We start from the raw sequence: 16,060 nt of genomic DNA, 5'->3' as shown, positions 1-16,060 counted from the left end.
TCGCAGCTCCATTTCTAAAGCTACTAAAATTATATTTACACAAGCAATTCTCATTTGGTCTCAACCAAACATGCAGGTATTTTGACTGATCAAAAAATGTAGCTAATTTTAAGGTTTTATTATTATTAAAATCTGGTACGTACAATTTCTCAGTTCTTGCCTAAATTCTTAATATAAAGCACAATATTTAAATATCTAACATATGCCACAAAGAAACACTCTTGTAAATTGAGTTTGTTATAAATTTGTTAAAGTTTTGTTTGTTAAGCAGATTGCATATTCAAAATAGATTAAATTCATGTTCACATTTTGATTCTTAGTTCTTTAAATGGAAAAAAAATTTTTTTTTATCATTGCCCACCTTAAATCTTGGGGAGTTATGAAGGAAAAAGACAATCAATTCTGTGTTCCATACACGTTATAGAATAACAATTACACAGGTTACTTTTAAGTAAAAGGGATCTGTTTCAGAAATTTAAATTTAATGGTATACGAGAATGACTATGTTTTAAATATATTTTATGGATTTTTTTACAGAGAGGAAGGGAGAGGGACAGAGAGTTAGAAACATCAATGAGAGAGCAACATTGATCAGCTGCCTCCTGCACACTCCCTACTGGGGATGTGCCCGCAACCAAGGTACATGCCCTTGACCGGAATCGAAACTGGGACCCTTGAGTCCGCAGGCTGACGCTCTATCCACTGAGCCAAACCGGTTAGGGCGAGAATGACTATTTAAAAGAGAATGATTATTTAAATATTTATAATTTAAAAATTGACATTGATTCAATGAGCATTGTCATTGAATCAAATTTATATAAAGTAGGTTTTGGCTTGAATATCCAGATATATTTGTTATGAAAGCAAAGTTCAGTAAGGTTAATAGCATATGAAAAAATTTAGAGCCAAATCAAATTTCATATAACCCACAGACTAAGGTTAAACGTAGCCAAGTGAATCTCCAAAGAGCCTGTATGAGATGAGAATCAACATGTTGCCCTTTGGGAAAAGAAGACCAATTAAGTGCCATTTGAATATATAGTTATTGCTATGAGGAATAGCCACCCTTATTTCTACAACACACTGTATTCTGTTGAAGAACTAAAAACTATTAGGATAGCCATTGAAAATTCAAAAGCAGTATAGGGATGCATCTTAAAGATTCCCACAAGCTTTAAACATTTCTTGGCAAAGACCATTCAGTAGTTTTCCTGCAGCTTGTCAAAATAGCCCTGGATATATGCTAACACATCAGACTCATTTACAAGAATGCTAGATTGTGCATATGTAGCATGTGAGTAAGTAATCTATGGCAGACATTTCTTAATGGATTCAGTGCAATCCATTTATGGGGTAGATCGATGATGCCAAATTCTCCTGTGTGTACCATGCATGACTGTAGAATTGCTGGTGTAAGCAGAACTATAGCAAAGCAAATTCCAACATGCCCTTGGCCACCTGGGTTGTAGGGGACACTTTACTTTTTTTGCATTGTGCTGTGACCATTTCATGCATAATCTTGGGTCTTCATACTGTTTTACAACCAAAAGAAAGACAAGGGAATGGATATATATATACACACATATATTATATCTACATATACATACATATGTATATGCCTACAGTACATTAGCGATGCTGGAAATAGCTGATGCCACAAAATGCAGCCTGCATGCTTGCAGAAGTTTATAGCTGGCCCTTCATCTGCATCGAGTGGTGGTGTTGAAGGTCCTTGGTATGTTTCGACAGCCCCATCCCTGATGCTTCTACACTGTTGGGTGCAACATCCTGTCCTGCAGCAGCAGGAAAAATGGTATGAGAAGCTTCATTATGCTTGGAGCACATTTTCGTGCCATTTGCCAATGCTGTAAAACTGTGTAAAGGTGTCAAGCTGAAAAATGGAAATAAAAGTGAGACCTATTAATTCACACTCCAGACGGTGGATTGTAATATGTTGCCTTAGCCTAGGACCTCTAAATTGAAACAACAACGAAAATACCTTCATGTATGTGATCTCACTATCCTCCCACCAACCTTGCTGTGACATGGGATTCGTGCCAGTTTGTAGGTGACGAAACTTAAGCAGAGAGTCATGAAGGGCTTTGCTCAAGGTTACGCGGTAGGAAATGGGTCACTAGTGTTAGAGCCTGTGCTTCCAGTCCTCTGAGAGTCCTCGCCTCTGGTGCTGCCACTCCTGTTAGCAGCTGTAATTCTGCGTTGGGGGAGAATCAGGCTACATATTGGAAGCTCTTGGCTTTGGGGACTATTGAAATAAGTCACCTCTCTATTGGTTTCTTATTATATTTTCTCTCAAGATTTTTAATTCTCTTGCCCATTTATAATACAAAAAAAAAAAAGAGGTGCAATCAGGATTCAGAAATAGGTTGTGATGTAAATTTATGCTCTTACCCAGTTCTCTTGAAGTACGCCTCTGTAATTCCTACCCGGTATTTTAAATTGGAAAAGAAGTTAGATCCCATAAGTTGAACCAAAGAAAATGTTAGAAATTGGTTGCACAAAAGTAGGCAAGACATTTTCTACTTTGCTGTTTGGATTACTGAATAACTCAAACCACAGGGGTGTGGGTGTGTGTGTGTGTAGGCCAACAAAAAGGGCTTCTTTTAATTACTGCTCTGCATGAATTTTTGATAGTTTTACTTCTCTTACTTCTTAAAATCCGATAACATTGGTAGAATAGTATTTAACACAAAGATTTTAAAACTGAGTTGCTACTTTGACATTATGTTTACGTTAACTTACTGTTCTGTTGACCAGATAAGGACTGTCACCTGAGAGCTGAATGTCACTTTTCTTAAGAAATTTAATATTGAAATGTTTTCATCTCTTGATTGTTGGCTTGCTTGCATGGATCATTCATTAAATAATTTTTTATTTGCTAGATACCCATAATATCTGCCGAACATCTGACTAGCCACAAGTATGTTACCCAGATGTAGAATTTTCATCACTAAACAGTAAGTTTGTTATGTGATACATTGTATATATTCATGATGGTATTTTTTAACGATAGCATCTATGTAATGCATTTAAGAAAATGTTTGCAAACTTTCAGAGAAAGCACTTATGCAGAGCTCATATTTTTATCTTAGATGGGTTATGAGGGATTTTATCATACAAATTTGTAATATGTTTATATCACTTAAATACACATAATACTTAGGGAAGATAAATTTTGTTTTTAGTTTATATTAGAAATAAACCACAGGCCTGACGAAAAAATATGACTTAAATCGATCAGGGGCTAGCAAACTTTTTCTTAAAAGACCATAGTAAATATTTTTGGCTGTGTGTGCCACGTGGTTTCTGTCCCCACTCTTTTCTGTTCCAGCTACTCAACTCTGCAAGAAACAATATGTAAGCGAAAGGGTGTGGCTCTGTTCCAATAAAACTTTACTTGCAAAAATAGGTAACATACCCTGACCGGTTTGGCTCAGTGGATAGATCGTCGGCCTGCAGACTGAAGGGTCCTGGGTCGGTCCCAGTCAAGGGCATGTACCTTGGTTGTGGGCACATCCCCAGCAGGGGGTGTGCAGGAGGCAGCTGATCAATGTTTCTAACTCTCTATCCCTCTCCCTTCCTCTCTGTAAAAAAATCAATAAAATATTTTTTTTTAAAAAAAAAATAGGCAACAAATAGGCTGTATTTGGCTCACAGGCAAGAGTTTCCTCATCCCTTTTGTAGATCCTCATTTTTTGGAGGGTGTGGGGGAGTGTATATTCTTAAATGAGAACATGCTTCACCTCACAGTATCATTAGAATGCAAACAGTGTGACTTTAAATAAATTTATATAGCCCCTTGGCAATGGGCAAGGAGACACCTGTTTGGTTGTGGTGCTCTTATATCAGTCAGGGGCAAAGCAGAGGTACAATTCTTCGTTCATCCTAGCTTGATGCCTGTGTTGGTGGCCGGATTGCTTCATGCCTGAGGCACATTAAAAAAAAAGAAAGAAATATATACACACACTCATATATATGCATACACACATCTAAACATCCAAATGAGCTCTAGGTACTTTGAAATAGTCACCTTGGCAGATCATATAATTTCTGAAAATGTTGCCATTGTTCAAGAATGATGTGAAAGTCTTGTGGCTTGTCTTCAGACACACTGACTTAGATACTTTGCAAAGGTGGTCATTTTCCATGCTTAAAGGATACGCATGTGTTGTTGTTTCAGTATGCATGCATCCAAGTTTGCATATATGCTCAGAAGCACATTAGGTAATTATGTTTATATTTTAAAAGAGCCATAACATTTAAAACTGCCTCTGGTGAATAAGATGGGTGATCATTCTCTGTTGCTTCCTTTCATTCATTTCTCTTCATTAACACATTTGCAAGTGACTTTTTGGTGCTTCTATGTGTTAATGACCTTGTCAATGAGATAAAGATGAATAGGCAAGGAGATCAAGATGTACATTTCAGCACACTGTATTAAAATAAGAAAGGTTTGAATAAACTTTTCTTGGAACAATGATAAAGGAGCAACTCTCCCAACAGAGTCAGAAAGTAAGAGAATTTGGACAAAGAAGGTGGCCGCAGAGAGAAGAGAGGAGATAGGGGCCTCACAGGAGAAGGGACAGAGTGCCCTGTCAGGAGACGGCAGGGAACCAGTTCAGAGGCCCTTGTGATAATTACCCAAAATGAAGGCTAGCAAAGGCTGAGCCCATGCAGAGGAGGATAGAAAATATTTGGGAGCGATTTAAGAAAGAAAGGAGGGACTCTGTATGAGAAGTACTACCAAAGACATGCTACAGTCATGAAGTAAATGACTGAAAATGGTTTTGTCTGTTTCATAAGCTCTCTCTATGCAGTTCTGATAATAAAGTTTATTATTCTGAACAATAGCCACATGCTTGAATAAGCATATTAATTTGTAGTATGTAGGTTTGGAAGAAGAGTTCTTTTTACATTAAAAAATCTGTTTCAAGCTTTTATAGTCATTTGGAAATATATATATATATATATATATATTTTCATTCTATTTCTTAGCAATAATCCAGGTTGCAAAAAATACCAAATGACCTTAAGTCCAGCACTTAGCAAACCAGTGGATTTGTCTGTATTGAAGCTTAGGCTCTTCGTAGTATACTAGAGGCTTGGTGCATGACATTTGTGCACTGGGGGGGAGGGCGCCCTTCAGCCTGGCCTGTGCCCTCTTACAGTCCAGGACCCCTTGGAGGATGTCCGCCTACCAGCTTAGGCCCACACCCTTAGGCCCACTCCCAGTAGTGGGCCTAAGCTGGCAGGCGGACATCCCCCAAGGGGTCCTTAGTGTTGCTGTACTCACCAGCCTGGCTTCTGGCTGAGCAGTGCTCTCCCTGTGGGAGCACAGTGACCACCAGGGGGCAGCTCCCATGTTAAACGTCTTCGCCCTGGTGGTCAGTGCGCATCATAGCGACCAGTTGTTCCACCATTTGGTTGATTTGCATATTAGGGTTTTATTATATAGGATTTATATAACAAATGATTGGTTCTTTTCATGAGTTGCAATATTTAAACTTTTTTAAAATATATTTTTATTGATTTCAGAGAGGAAGGGAGAGGGAGAGAAAGATAGAAACATCAATGATGAGAGAGAATCATTGATTGGCTGCCTCCTGCATGCCACCTACTGGGGATCGAGCAACCCAGGCATGTGCCCTTGACCAGAATCAAACCTGGGACCCTTCAGTCCCCAGGCCAACCCTCTATGCACTGAGCCAAACCGTCTAGAGCTAAACTGGTTTTGAGTGCAGCAAAATGGTGGTTTCTTTCATTCTCAAGGTTGTATTCTAAAGTATGCTTTTAATATGTGAAGACTCTCTGATGAGAACAAATTTTGTATAAAAAACAGATCTACTTACAAGTACAATCTATTTCACTTAAATTTGTCAGGAACTTGAGGAATGATATTACCTTTTCTTGGCTGTAGGAAAAAAAATTGCTCCAAATGTTAAATGATCCAAAATAGTTAAAAGTATTATTCTTTTTTCCCTCTAAACACATAGTGTGCTAATCAAGCACCCAAATACAGATGCTCCTCGACTTATGTGGGATTCAGTCCCCCTAAGCCCATTATAAGTTGAAAATGCATTTAGGAAACCTCACCTATGCAACATCATAGCTTAGTAGCTGGTTTCTACTGAGTGCTTAGCATTCCCGCATCAGTGCAAAGTCAAAGAAACGTAAGTCAAGCCCATCCGTAAGTCAGAGACCATCTGTAAGTCAGAGACCATCTGTAAGTCAGAGACCATCCGTAAGTCAGAGACCATCCGTAAGTCAGAGACCATCAGTAAGTCAGAGACCATCAGTAAGTCAGAGACCATCCGTAAGTCAGAGACCATCTGTAAGTCAGAGACCATCCGTAAGTCAGAGACCATCCGTAAGTCAGAGCCCATCTGTAAGTCAGAGACCATCTGTAAGTCAGAGACCATCCGTAAGTCAGAGACCATCTGTAAGTCAGAGACCATCTGTAAGTCAGAGACCATCTGTAAGTCAGAGACCATCTGTAAGTCAGAGACCATCTGTAAGTCAGAGACCATCCGTAAGTCAGAGACCATCCGTAAGTCAGAGACCATCTGTAAGTCAGAGACCATCCGTAAGTCAGAGACCATCCGTAAGTCAGAGACCATCTGTAAGTCAGAGACCATCTGTAAGTCAGAGACCATCCGTAAGTCAGAGACCATCTGTAAGTCAGAGACCATCTGTAAGTCAGAGACCATCCGTAAGTCAGAGACCATCCGTAAGTCAGAGACCATCTGTAAGTCAGAGCCCATCTGTATAGTGAATCGTGTTTAATAGGGCTTGTTGCATGGATCTTAATTTTGTAAGCCAAAGCGTTACTCTTGAAACCTATTGACTTTAGCAGAGAAGTAAAATGAATTTAAATTCTGCCCCACTGTGATAGTGCTAAAAAAGAGCTCCGCTATGTTTTGTCCTTTGATTCTGCAAATTTGTTTTACACTTTTAGCTTAGCCTTTGAGAAGAGTCTAGAATTTCACAAAACTCTGCCTGTCATTGTATCCTCATAGAGAAGGTCAGCAAATTTAGATCCACTTGTGCAGTGTTTCTTGTTTTTAAATGAAGATGTTATAATGTGCATGCATTCACACTAACTCAAGCACTATAATTAATATAATTTTCCTAGTAAGTATGTATTGGAAACTGTTTTGAGATGTCGCCTGTTTTAACAAAAACTCTGTCTTTTTTCCCTTGTAGATCATACTAAAAAGGAAAGGACAGTGTGCTTGGTTAGAGTAAAGGACGAGGTCATTAGCCATATTGTATATACCGTCCAGCAACCCCCACAAAAACCCCTCAGCCACAAGACATCCACATATTGCATGTTAACCAGAAGAGAAGACAACATGGAAACCCACTGCACACTGTTGCCTATACACTTTGTACATTTAATTGATATTCGTGCTGAGGTGATATACCTGTCTCTAAAAGAACAACATCGTCTTTCTTTTCTAGCACAGAGTTATGCATTAAAAGATGCATACCTAATTAGTTTCCTAATAGATTCATGCCATCTTGAAAAGACAGACTATGGTGTAACCACGATTCTCTTATGTATTGGTACGTCTGTAGACCAAGGTATAATTTTTTAAAAATAAGTTTATTTCTTTCAAGGTTTACAAATAACAAAGGTGCACCTTGTATTTAAAATTGCCATTAGAGGTGAGAGCGTGCATGCACAGTCATTTTTGTTTAAGAGTAATATTTTTAATGTAATAGATTGTAAGATGCGGCGAGGGAGGGATCTGACAGAGATGAATGTGCCAAGCAAAACCACAACTGTGTATCTTTTAAAGCACATCATGGCTTTAAGTACCATGTTGTAAAGGATTCTCATGAAGTGCCATAGACTGTACATCAAATTAGAGTATTATTTCTTCAGTGTTATTGTTTTCAGAGCCACCTTTTGTTGCTTATTTGCTAGTACTAATCAGTCAAAGGGCACCATTCTTTTTTTTCTTTTTTTTTTCTTTTTTTTGGAAACCAAAGCTGTCTCAGAAATGGCCAATGTAACCACAGTAACAATAGAACAGCACAACACAATTTCTCTCAATACAGATAAACTCACACATACTGGAGATATATATAATAGATTATATATATATATAATTATTTTAATGCATTGTAGTGTAATATTTATGCATATTATACTGTCTAACATGATATTCAAAAGGGATATGCCATTTCTGAGACACGATAACAAAAAAAAATGTTTGAGGAAATTATTTTGCTTCTATTTATAGCTCTGTCAAAGTCAAAAGACTATAAATGCTTTGCAAAAATGGTTCCACATTTGCTTAAATGCTTCACCACAGTCACGTTGAAAATAGTGACTCTAAACAAAGAAGAAAGCAGCACTGTCATCAGATGCATGATAAACCAAAATATGAAAACGGGAGGTGTTTCATTTACCTAGCAATCGGGTGGGTTACATACTTGGGGGGATTTTATATGTGATTTCTTTTTTTGTTTGTTTGTTCAGATTAACTGCTTATAGCCTTAGAAAGCCTTTTACAAAATTATAAAAAAAAAATAGATGTGCATTCAGTTTTTAAGAATGGATTCATCCAAAGGAATTCCCTTTTTGTGGTTTGGGTGTTGCAGCTAGTAAGGGTATTTTTGCTCTGGTCAGCAGTTCTGCCAGCTGCTGAAGTAGGGGCCAGGTCACTGGTAGTTATAGTGTGGAATGGGAGAGGTGAAAGTTCAGTTGTAGAACTTTCCATACTTCCAAGTTTACTGCAAGTTTTTATGCTTGAGAGAGATGCTTTCTAATATAAGACTGATGTGTTGATTTTACTGATTGTACTGTACATCTATTAAAGCCTTAGATTATTACATTACGGGTTGGAACCCATACCAATGTAATTTCAATCGTGTTAAGAGAGTAATGGTGACTTCACATGTTATTGTAGTTAGTTACATTATAGAATATTACTTATTTTTCTTGTTAAAATGTAGTTTTTCATTTCCTACACTTATTAGATTTCATTTTGTATTAACAATTGAATACCATTTCAGTTTATAGACTCTTGTTTTATTAGATTTTACTGATGAATTTTTCAAAATACAAAAAAAAAACTTTAAAGTAGTTTTTCCTTCATAACATACTCAGTTTTGAATTACATGTAGTGTCATATGAATATTCGTATTATTGTTAACTAAATGATTTATATTTTACTGATTTAATATTAAAGTGTAAGAATGTCAGTCATTGTTAGTTCTTGTCTAGTTTTCATTAAAAGAACAAAGATCTTTTATATGGATATCTTATAAATATATAATCATTGCTAAGTAAGAAGTTAAGTTGTTGCTATCGCAACAATCCTGGCAGACAATTGAGTAATATTTTGATGATTTATTTTGTTTGTAATTAGTTATTATAAGAGGATCTCTAGAACCTAGATATTAGAATAAAATTTATTTTCTACTGTATCCATTTCAAATGTTAAAGTATTGTTTAATATTTTTGAAATCCCTGAATATCAGGCCTTGTTATAAATAAGCTGCATAATCAATAAATAGAACAAGGGACTTTTTGTTGATAATCCAAATACTCAAAGTTTACGTAATGAGAATTAAAGCGTGTGTGCAAACTCTTGAGGGTTGATTATGCTGCAATTGAGCATGTTGGGACGTCTAGAGAGAAGGTTGACTTTTTGCACTTCTGTATATAGTCAAAAGAGAGAAACCTGTATAATAGTAAGATCTTATTTTGAATAAAAACGTCTATAATTACAAGGAGTTTTGTTAAGGCTAATAAAATGAGACTGAGCAAAATTGCTTGCAAAAGTGGCACCGAGTTAGCACTCCGTACCCCTTCAAACATTTGCTTTGCTTTTTGTGGACAGCTTGTAGTTTGCCAGGATTTTTTCAGCTGGAAAGATAGGCCATCCTTCCGAGATCTCATGACTGACAAAAACTCCACTGGGCCAAATCTGCCTGAAGACCATTACCAAAAATAGCAGGTACTTCAACCATTAAGGTGAAATCATGGATCAGATATTCCTTACATTTTTCAAAACTACTGCATGTTTAAAGCTTCAACGACAACAACAAAAAGGAGAGAAAGAACTATACTAAGGACGTATTATTCTAATCAGTTTCTGCCAATTTCAGTGGTTTATTGTTCACACGCGCACACACACACACACACACACACACACACCAATCTTCAAAACAAGTAATGACTTTCACAAAATTGAAACTATAAACAGGCAAACCAACAGCACAGTGTAGCTCTAGTTGTTCTGTGATTGTTTTTTAATTGCTGTAGCAAGCCTGTTCTTTCAGCAGGTGAAAAGGTAAAACACAGTTCAAAGTTCATGGTTCTAATTTGCAACTCAGAAGCACTCAAAAAGTGAATGTGGTCACGGGCACTTGTTTAAGGAATCTGTGTAGCCAGCCCTCGCTCCCGCTGGCTCCCGCGTTGCACTTACCGGAAACCCCACCCCTTTCATCTGCTGACAGGACAGATGTGCTTGCTTTTACTCTTATGTAATCACAACTTACTTTCTGCTTGTAGTTGCTTACAATTATGTATTTTGTCTTGGGCTGCGATTTGTTTTACGCTTCTTTTATTATTACCGCAGTAGTTGACTTTGCTGTATGGAAAAATAAAGTGAAATTGCCCTAATAAAACTTCTCTTTCTTAAGTATCTTTGTGTCTCTGAGATTGAAGAGTAAATTTTTTTTTTGCGCCTTTCACATACATGTGTGTGTGTGTGTGTGTGTGTGTGTGTGTGTGTGTGTGTGTCTGTCATTACGAACGCATCGTTATGAAAATTCATCATCCGGTTTTAACTGACCGCAAGGAAGGTGATGCATCACTGTCTTTCTCGCTGACCCTCCTTTGATACCAGAAATGAGAATGTGAATCCTGATGTGTTGCCATCCCATGCCCATCGCTTCTTGGGAGATCTTGCCCTCCCCTCCCCTGACACTCTAAGTGCCCTGTGGTAGGACTTCAGGTGTAGCGGGGAAACTATAAGAGAAAAAAGAAATTGTCTTATTCATTCTAGATCGCTGTCTTTCTATTAAAGACACTTTACTTGCCCGACTCCCCCAGGAGTCTACTAACACTGGAAATCAGGCAATTTAAGAGAATATTTCAATAAAGACAGAGTGATTACACTTAATTTAGAGGGACAAGAGAGTTCACACACACACACACACACACACACACACACAGCTGAGCCAAGGCATGACATAACTCACTCTTTTTAAAATATATATATTTTTAATTGATTTCAGAGAAGGGAGAGGGAGAAAGAGAGAAATATCAATGATGAGAATGATTGATCGTTTGCCTCCAGCATGCCCTCCACTGCGGATCAAGTCTGCAACCCTAGCATGTGCCCTGACCAGGAATTGAATCATGACCTCCTGGTTCATAGTTCAATGTTCAACCACTGAGCCACACCGGCCAGGCCATAACTCACTCTTGATAGTGCCTGTGTGTGTGTCTGTGTGAATTTTTTAAAGGGTGAATTAAAAACTTGGTTGCACTGAGGCCACGTTTTCCATATGGTGTTGACTTTCTGTTTCCAGAGACAGCCAGTGAAAGCCAGAGTTGCAATGTGGAGAAATGTTCTAATTTGATCAGATAGTGCACTCTCTGTGACTGTGCCGCTTGGTATTTGGTCAAAGCTGCAAATTCTCCTTGCAGGTCAATGATCTTCTAAACGTGCAATAATGTTATATTGTGTGATATTTATAATTAATACAGTTCTGTTCCTGGTTGAGTTCTAACGAACATTCCTGTTATCCTGAGTAGACCCAACTACTCAAGGTGCTGCTTATCAACAAGAGAGCAGCTGCCCTAAGTGATGGTTCTCTAAAGCTGGGCTTTACAGCTTTTTTTTTAGTGTCACAGCAAAACATCCGGCTCTCCAATTAGTGGCAGTAACTTTGATATCTTTCTTTTAACAATGTCCTAATATTTTCATGTTAAGTGCATTTAATTTTATTAATCACAACATATACATGCATTTGAAAATGGTGTTGAAATAGGCTCCAGACGCTTCGTGTTCAGAAGGAGTTATTACTACGGTGACCACTAGGGGTCCTCAAGTCACAGGACGGGAGTGTGTTTTGGAAGTCTAGTTTCTTCTTTGGGAAACAGTATCATTTGCAAGAGCTATTATTTCATTACAGACCCTTGACCCTCACAGAGGTCCCACTTTGGAAAGACCCTGAAGGTCAGTGACACACGGCCATCTATTGTTTCACTGAGGCACACTTTTGAAGAGTAGCTTCCTTCAAACAGCAAACAGCCACTTAACATGTACCTGTTAAGTGGGACACTCCGGCAAGATTTTGTTACTTCTTTAATTGTTATTACTCTGTTCCCTGGTGAGTCTGAGGCAGTTACTCTAATATTGGAGGTAGTCTATATGTTCTGGAAAAATGTTATAATATTGTTCGAGAATTTGGAAACTTTTGAAAGCCTAGAATACACCCACTTTAAATGTTCAAAGTCTATTAACATCAGGACGAGCTCCAAAAATGTGAAATACAGTGATTCAAATGCCCAAGGATTGTTTAGAGTTCTCTTGATCTGTCCAAAAGATACTGGGCCTCATGGAAATGATTAAAGCAGTCATCGCCGACCATGGCCCAGCCTCCGGCACATCCTTCTGGCCATGGTTGGTCCTCACAAGGAGCCGGCCCTAGATGGGGCTGTGGCATCGGCAGCACTTGGGGTGGGTGGTGAATCTAAAGCTACCTGCGGAGTGTGGCTGTGTGAGTCCACGCATGCCCCAGAGTCCCCCTCCAAACTTCTCAGGAGTTGGACTTCATTTGGACCCACTGGGTCCTGTGTGTTCTGATCCCCAGAAGAGCAAAAGCCAGATGTGTGCTGGGGCTGACCAAGGCCTGGGGTTCAGGAACTCTCCTCCTTCACCCTCTGTAGCTCCCTCAGTGTTGTTTGCACCTGCCCTGGACACGCGTCATCCTCAGCTGCCCTGTCCTACCCCAGCCCGGTGACCTAGGTCACCAAGGGGACAGGACTGACTATCTCCTTTTTGTCTTCTGAGGAATCAGGCCCTCAGTTCTCTCCCCTTTTGCTACCTGAGCGTTTTCTTTGTTCATGTAATATTTTACCTTTGCTAATTAAATGCGGGGAAGTGTGGGGTGGGGATAGCCTGCTCTTGAATTTACCATTTTAAGAAAAAATAGCCGTGGCAGTTAAAACACCGATGAAATCTGTTACTACTAGTGACTTATTTAGGTCTTTCAGAAATGACTTACAGAAGCAAGAATGATCAGTTGTTGTTTTTTCTCTCCCCAGTTGGGTTTCATAATGACAAAACAGAATTCTTTTTTTGACAGATAAAGAATAAACCAGGGGGTTTATGCACGGTGGTTGGGAGCCTCCCGGTTGCTATGTAAATTCTAAGTGCCACTCTCCCTCACGTTGGCCCCTGGGGTCAGCCTGGGGTGCTCAGCACCTGAACTTGGAACTGAGAAGAGCTCCGTGGCCGGGTTAAGTTGCAGCTTTGGGTGGGCTTGTGTGATTTCACTGCACTGAGCACAATCTTGCCCGAGAGAAACTGTAACTATTGCAACAAATGCCTAGGCCATGGTCATGATGAACACACCTCAAGTCCAAGCTGCAGAAGAAAACATGCTTCCTGGGAGGGCCCCATATCTGGGGGACTCCTCAGGCCCAATGCCCCGCTTAGTAAATGTGCCCTCGCACTAAACAGTTGCTATAAGGGGGTTAAAGGATGAGTGATATCCTGCCACAAGTTCTAACTAAAAGGTAATCGCTTGGACCTTGATAACTATGACCAAGATTGTCCATTGCAGACAGGACACCCAAGTTCATAATGGACTTAGAAACCAGCGGTGATGGTGGCTCTGAAGGCCTGGAAATCAGTGAGCAGTCCGCAGAAGTACACACTGAACTTAAACTTAGAGCAATGACGGGCCGTCGAGACAGACATTTAGCCAAGCAGACTTCCCAAGTTCATTTACAATGACACACAGCTCATGAGTCTGGAAGAGATGATCAGCTTACTCTTGCCCAGTCATAGAGTAAGAGTGGCAAAGCTAAGCAGAAAACCTAGACCCTGGAAGTCCCATAATATGACATAACTTTAAGTTGAAGATGAAGGTAGAAAGACATATGAGGAATTAGAAGCCTGAGCAGAGGCTGAACAAAAGAAGCCTTAGTAATTGTCATGGAGCAGTCAAACCCTGGACACCAGGGCCTCACCATAGGAAGAACCGCTCTGCTCGCCCTGCTTTGCTTCACCCCTGTCTGGGCCCCTTCCTCTTTCACAACTTCAACCACTGGTGTGTGGGCTCTGAGATATAGCAAACTGGTAACATCTGGGAGGAGGGGCTAAGGAATTGGGGCCGAGGGAAGGGCTGGTTATGACAACTTTGTGCACAGTAAAGATAGGTACTGCCCAGGGAGACAAGTATCCCAGATAGAGGTAGGAACCAAACCGCATAGGAATAGGCTATAACTTCTTAAAATGATTATTTTTTAAGACATGCATTGAAAATGTCCTTCAACTCATAAATGTCTAGGCTGCTCACTAGAAATGGCACTGAAGCCCGGGAGCCACTGGGTGGGTAAGATCAAGGGTTCTGGAATCAGACCACCTGGATTCATTTCTCAGCTCTTCGACCTTGGAAACTTCTGACTCAGTTTCCACCCCGAGAAGATGGAAATAGTAATGCGAGTATGTACCTTGCAGGACCGTTGAGTGGTTCCCAGTCTCTGCTGCAGATTGGAATTACCTGGGGGATTTTTAAGCATTATCGATGCTTGGTCCCTAACCTAACACATTCTGATTTCATTGCTATGAAGGCAACCACTGGGTTAATATAAGAATAAAGTGCCTAGAACAGTGCCTGACATATAGCAAGCAACGGACACATATCAACTATGATTGCTATTTTGTCATTACCCATTTTGCTAATTACTGCACTTAATCTTCAATTTTCATCCTAGTTCTTGGGTTACACATCCCTTTCAAAGCAGCCATATCCACACTATCTCTGTCTTTCCTGTTCAGCAGTGATATTTTTTTCTCCCTGTAATTTGCCACCACAACAGGTCCTGCTCATTGCTGCACATGTAGTGAATATCTCAAAAGTAGAACAAAGTCCTTCTGACTCACTCTGAAAATGTTTATTTCATGTTCCTGCATGGTATGATCACAGACCACAACCCATGTCAAATTGAAAGTGACTGTTTGAATGTAACCAAGATTAACTAGTTGAATTCCCCTTTTATTTCAATTGTGCTCAAGAACAAATAATAGAACAGATGCAAGCATCATCATGAAAACTGTGCTGTTAAAGTATTTAAAGTATGTTATTATATTTATTGAAATAATATTTCTAATTACATTGGAGCAGCACTGATATACTTCCATACAATATTTTATCATAGGCTTTTTTAGGTGCTTGTATTAGCACTGACTCAGTTCCATAAACACATTAAAAATCGAGTTTCATGCCAGGCACCATGCTAGGCTCTGGGAAGATAGAATGGCAAGAACTGCTCAGAGTAATGGCTATAAAAAGATATATAGAACACTGAAAACCCACTGAGGTAGTATTTCCAACCTCTCACACTTGTCCCAAACCCTTTAAGTATGACACAAAACAATTAGAATGCGATTAAATGAAAACCACCCTCTCGAATACAATAATATAACTACCCTACTCATTATCCAACTCCTATTATCCTTAAAAATTGAATATTAAAAACTACTTATGAATAAATGTTTATTTCAGCATTTTTAACAATATTAAAACCAAGAACAGTTTTTGTTTCAATCATTAATTAATAACTAAGCAAAGTATTATAGAGTTATGTGCTTAAAAGCCATTTTCTGAAAATTATTTAATTACATGGGAAAGTCATTTTAGTGGCAGGATTATATGGTACTTTTTAACTACTATAAGTTTTCAAAATTACTATTTGTTTTAGTAAATATTTATTGTTTTTCATTTAAATTATTTCATATCATTTTCCTTTATTTTTTACTTTGAATTCATTTTCATTGTTTCATAG

The 16,060-nt window shown here is 38.9% G+C and overlaps 1 protein-coding gene and 1 pseudogene across 21 annotated transcripts in view; both read left to right on the top strand.

Moving 5' to 3' along the window:
• The window catches only part of MBNL1 (muscleblind like splicing regulator 1), a 176,453-nt gene extending 165,774 nt beyond the window's left edge, over positions 1–10,679 (top strand). For all 21 annotated transcript variants that reach the window (XM_036349129.1, XM_036349126.1, XM_036349119.1 and 18 more), the window contains 2 exons: positions 2,901–2,975; positions 7,222–10,679. In XM_036349129.1, coding sequence (XP_036205022.1) covers positions 2,901–2,957 — 57 coding nt within the window. In that variant the 3' untranslated portion in view covers positions 2,958–2,975; positions 7,222–10,679. The remainder of the gene's footprint in view (positions 1–2,900; positions 2,976–7,221) is intronic.
• On the top strand, positions 3,812–3,956 carry LOC118678033 (annotated as a pseudogene).
• Positions 10,680–16,060: the final 5,381 nt, after the last annotated feature.

The sequence above is a fragment of the Myotis myotis genome, unplaced genomic scaffold (genome assembly GCF_014108235.1).
Source record: "Myotis myotis isolate mMyoMyo1 unplaced genomic scaffold, mMyoMyo1.p scaffold_m19_p_2, whole genome shotgun sequence".
NCBI classification, from domain to species: domain Eukaryota; kingdom Metazoa; phylum Chordata; class Mammalia; order Chiroptera; family Vespertilionidae; genus Myotis; species Myotis myotis.
This window is presented reverse-complemented; position numbering and strand designations above follow the sequence as displayed.